Source organism: Etheostoma cragini, chromosome 10 (genome assembly GCF_013103735.1).
Source record: "Etheostoma cragini isolate CJK2018 chromosome 10, CSU_Ecrag_1.0, whole genome shotgun sequence".
In the NCBI taxonomy this organism is placed as follows: Eukaryota; Metazoa; Chordata; class Actinopteri; order Perciformes; family Percidae; genus Etheostoma; species Etheostoma cragini.
In genome coordinates, this window is record NC_048416.1 from 8921414 (window position 1) to 8925045 (window position 3632).

At 40.5% G+C, this 3632-nt stretch overlaps 1 protein-coding gene across 2 annotated transcripts in view; it reads left to right on the forward strand.

Moving 5' to 3' along the window:
- Window positions 1-2847, forward strand: part of slc7a11 (solute carrier family 7 member 11) — a 25008-nt gene extending 22161 nt beyond the window's left edge. For both annotated transcript variants that reach the window (XM_034882847.1, XM_034882848.1), the window contains exons 12-13: window positions 1358-1535; window positions 2649-2847. In XM_034882847.1, the coding sequence (XP_034738738.1) occupies window positions 1358-1535; window positions 2649-2704 (234 nt within the window). In that variant the 3' untranslated portion in view covers window positions 2705-2847. The remainder of the gene's footprint in view (window positions 1-1357; window positions 1536-2648) is intronic.
- Window positions 2848-3632: the final 785 nt, after the last annotated feature.

Sequence of the window (3632 nt, forward strand, 5' to 3'; positions counted from 1 at the left end):
AGCGAGAGCGAGACAGAGCGAGAGAGAGAGAGGCCGAGGGAGCGCATTTCTCCATGTTGTGTGTGTGTGTGAGATTGATCCGAGCGTGTTTGTTGGCGGGGGGGCTGTGTTTATCACAGAACGCTGCGTGGCCAGTTGAGGAGTTGTATTCAATCCGAGCACGGATATTGACTCTTATTACTCGTAAAATACTTGTACTCGGCAAAAGTGCTTTATCCGTACCGGATACTTGTTTCAGCCGGATACTCGGATCACCCCCTACAAGTGACCAAGGATGTTGTCACTGCCTCTAGTGTTTACACAACTGTACACAGCTGTAGCTAAAACGGTGCCACAATATTAACCCAAATACAAGTCACTTATCTTCATAGTGTTCCAGTCTTGTTCTTGTACATGGTTAGTGACCTAACTGTGTCCATGAACCAACACCTGTTTTCTGTACAAGCGACTTTTGTTTTGAATAACTTTACTTATAATACTTTATAAAAAAAAAAGCATATAGACTATGTCGAGACCGACGAGTATAATTGACGAGTCCAAGAGAAGTCTGAGTCCAAATACCAACAAGTCCAAGACAAGTCTGAGACATTAGAAAAGCATCTCAAGTACTACTGCCCTGTGTTTTAGTATGGCCAAATTACAGCCAAAACACACCGGACACGGAAGGGCCACAATTAGCTGCAAAGAGCTGTGAAGAGATGTGAAGCTAAGCTTTTTTCATTTCCCATGTTATCCAATCTGTCCGTTGATACCACCTGTGATCATCCACACCGGCCCCCGGCGATGCAGCGATTGTTTTCTTGTCTCCTCTATTTCTTCTGCAAGCAAATGTGTCAAGCCAGGCAGGTATATTAACATACAGGCCACAGTGCAGCCGGAAACTGCAAAATAAAACAAATTCACATTAAAACACCCAGGTTCATGGTAATTTTGGCTGTCCTGATTTCTCTGCTGAGAGCGAGACAAGCAATTGGGCACATTGAGGGAGAGACCGAAGGACTGATAGACAGAGTGTGTCGGCGCGGAGAAATGGGCGTCTGATTTGAAAAGACAGGCGTGTGATCAGGCACGAATCGATGCTTCAAAGCTATTCGCGGCGCTTCAGGATGCGGTTTGTTTTTGTTGTTGGTTTCCTTTTGCAGACTCTTGTAAAGACAAAGCTAAATTAAATGGTTAAAATGTCCCATTAAAATGGTACAACGTTACACTTTAGTTTGGCACCATTACATTTACTGAAAACAATATAGCATCATTTATATTGATATTTGAACAGATATCCTGATAGAACATTAGTCTCAAAGTGTCCAAGCATATGGACAACTATTGATAACAGACGGCATTCCTGACTTTTCCACAGGTCCCGCTCTTCATCCCAGTGGTCTTTTGCCTCACTTGTTTCTTCATGGTCTTCTTGTCTCTGTACTCGGACCCGGTCAACACAGGAATTGGATTTGCCATTTCCCTCACGGGCATCCCCGCCTACTATATCTTCATTCACTTCAACCACAGACCAAAATGGCTTCAGAAGGCTTTAGGTAAGTTATTACTTAATATGTAATGGGACGTCCCTTCCAACAACACACATGATGACAGATGCTCTAAAGTTGTTTTTTTTACCCTAAATACCCCCAATGGTTTTGCAAAGATATTTGGGAAATAATGCTGGAATTTCTTTAGAGGCAGTTGCTAACTTTCCCTGTTTTTCTTTCTTTCTGAAACTTAAGCCCTATTCAGACAGGACTAGTATTACATTTTGGGATACATGTGTATTTGAATATATTTAATATGTGTGTATTTTTTAAAAATTGTTTGCGATTTACAGAAAAAATTTCACCTAACACAGAGTTTGTGTTATAAAATGAGTTCCTTGCCAGTGGGCATCATTGTGATTTGGACTTGTGTAGGCTGTGTTGGCAATTAGAAATAAACGTTGTGATGGAGCCTTGACATTATATGCAGGGGATAATGTTAGTAAATCCAAGTGAAATACAGACTTTGTTTATCCTGTGAGAATACCCCGCACTTAAAAAATATTGGTTTATTTCATTTGGTCGAAATCACATGAGGCCTCCTGGTAATACTAGTCCTGTGTGAATAGGGCTTTACGCTGAAATGTTGTTTCACATTTCACTACACATTGTAAATGTGTATGTGATAAATATTAATTAGATTATTTCCATTTACTGTACTGTTAGAGAATGCTTTGGCCGCAAGTCCTAAGTCTGAATCAGGTAGTATAATAATAATATAATAATCAGGTAAGTAATGACAATACTGTGTTGCCTCACAGCAGTTTGATTCTCGCGTGGAGTGTTGGTGTGTGGGTGTGTGTGTGGGTGTCTGTGTGCGTGCAGGGTGGTCTGATGGTCAGCGCCCTAACATACACGTTACAGCAGAAAGACTAGAGGAAAATGGTAGAGCATACAGGTAAAAGGAAGCTGTTTCTCCCCCATGTCACTCTCTAATGTGACACGGACTCTGACATCGGTCTCCACATAAACCAAAATGGCCACAACAGCAAAGATGAGAGACCGCACCCTAATAATAACAATATAAATATATTGTATATTACTATGCAAATATGTTAGAAACAATGCATTGCGAGTCCATCCAAAGTCCATTGTACGGTTTTTTGTTTGTTTCCCCAGATTCCTTCAACAGAAGCTTGCAGATCATTCTGTTTGTCGTTCCTGCTGAGAAATAACAGCTGTCCACCACTACATCCCCTCCTTGGTCCCTTCAGACCACACAAACTAAGCTGAACTGGAACTCTGATTGAAAGGTTTAAATGTCTCTGCTGAAAGTGACTTTTTTAAATGTGTTATATTAAAGGATATAGACTTATGTTGAAAGATCAACCACCTTGATTGTTTTGTGACCATTGCTTATTTATGTAACAGTAAATGCCATCTGAACACTATTTTCTTTGATTCCAATGGATTTTTTTTAATTTAAATAGTTTGGAAATCCAATTATTGCTTCCAAATTAAAAAAGAAAAAGAAAAAAAGTTTTGGTTTTTGTAGCGCCCACCGTACCTCCACTCCAGGCGCTCGTTGTGAGCACAATAAGCTGTGCTCTTAAGTGTGGCTTTATTTTATATCGAAAAAGCCTGGTAAAACTGTAACTCATCATTTAATTGAAATAAAAATGTTCCTCTTATCTGTTAAATAAGCATGTGACCAGTTTTAACTCCAACCCTTAAAGAATAAGAATCGATAATCGATTAAGAATCTGAATCGAAAGAAGAATCAGGATTTTTTTTAGCGATTAACGCCTGCACATTCTTTGATTTAAGCCTTGAGGCACGCCATAGTTTGGGAATTTAGGAAGTGATGCAGCAATAACGTTGTGGACAGGCCTCATTAGGTTCTACAAATAATACATCCATGGTTGTGAATGTCTAGCAGATCCCGTAAAGGTTCTCCGTGAAAGAATCCATGAAAGATTACCAAACCCACTATCTGCAGTCTGAGGGACCCTCATCTGTTCACGGAGAATGCCATCCGTGACGTAACACCAAGCAGGCAGACAGGAAGATGGGGCCACGGCTGTGGTAAACGCTCTGAAAAAGCAGACCATTCATGGCTTTGGAGGTGAAACCTGATCTAGTCTTACATTTCCAGTCCACACA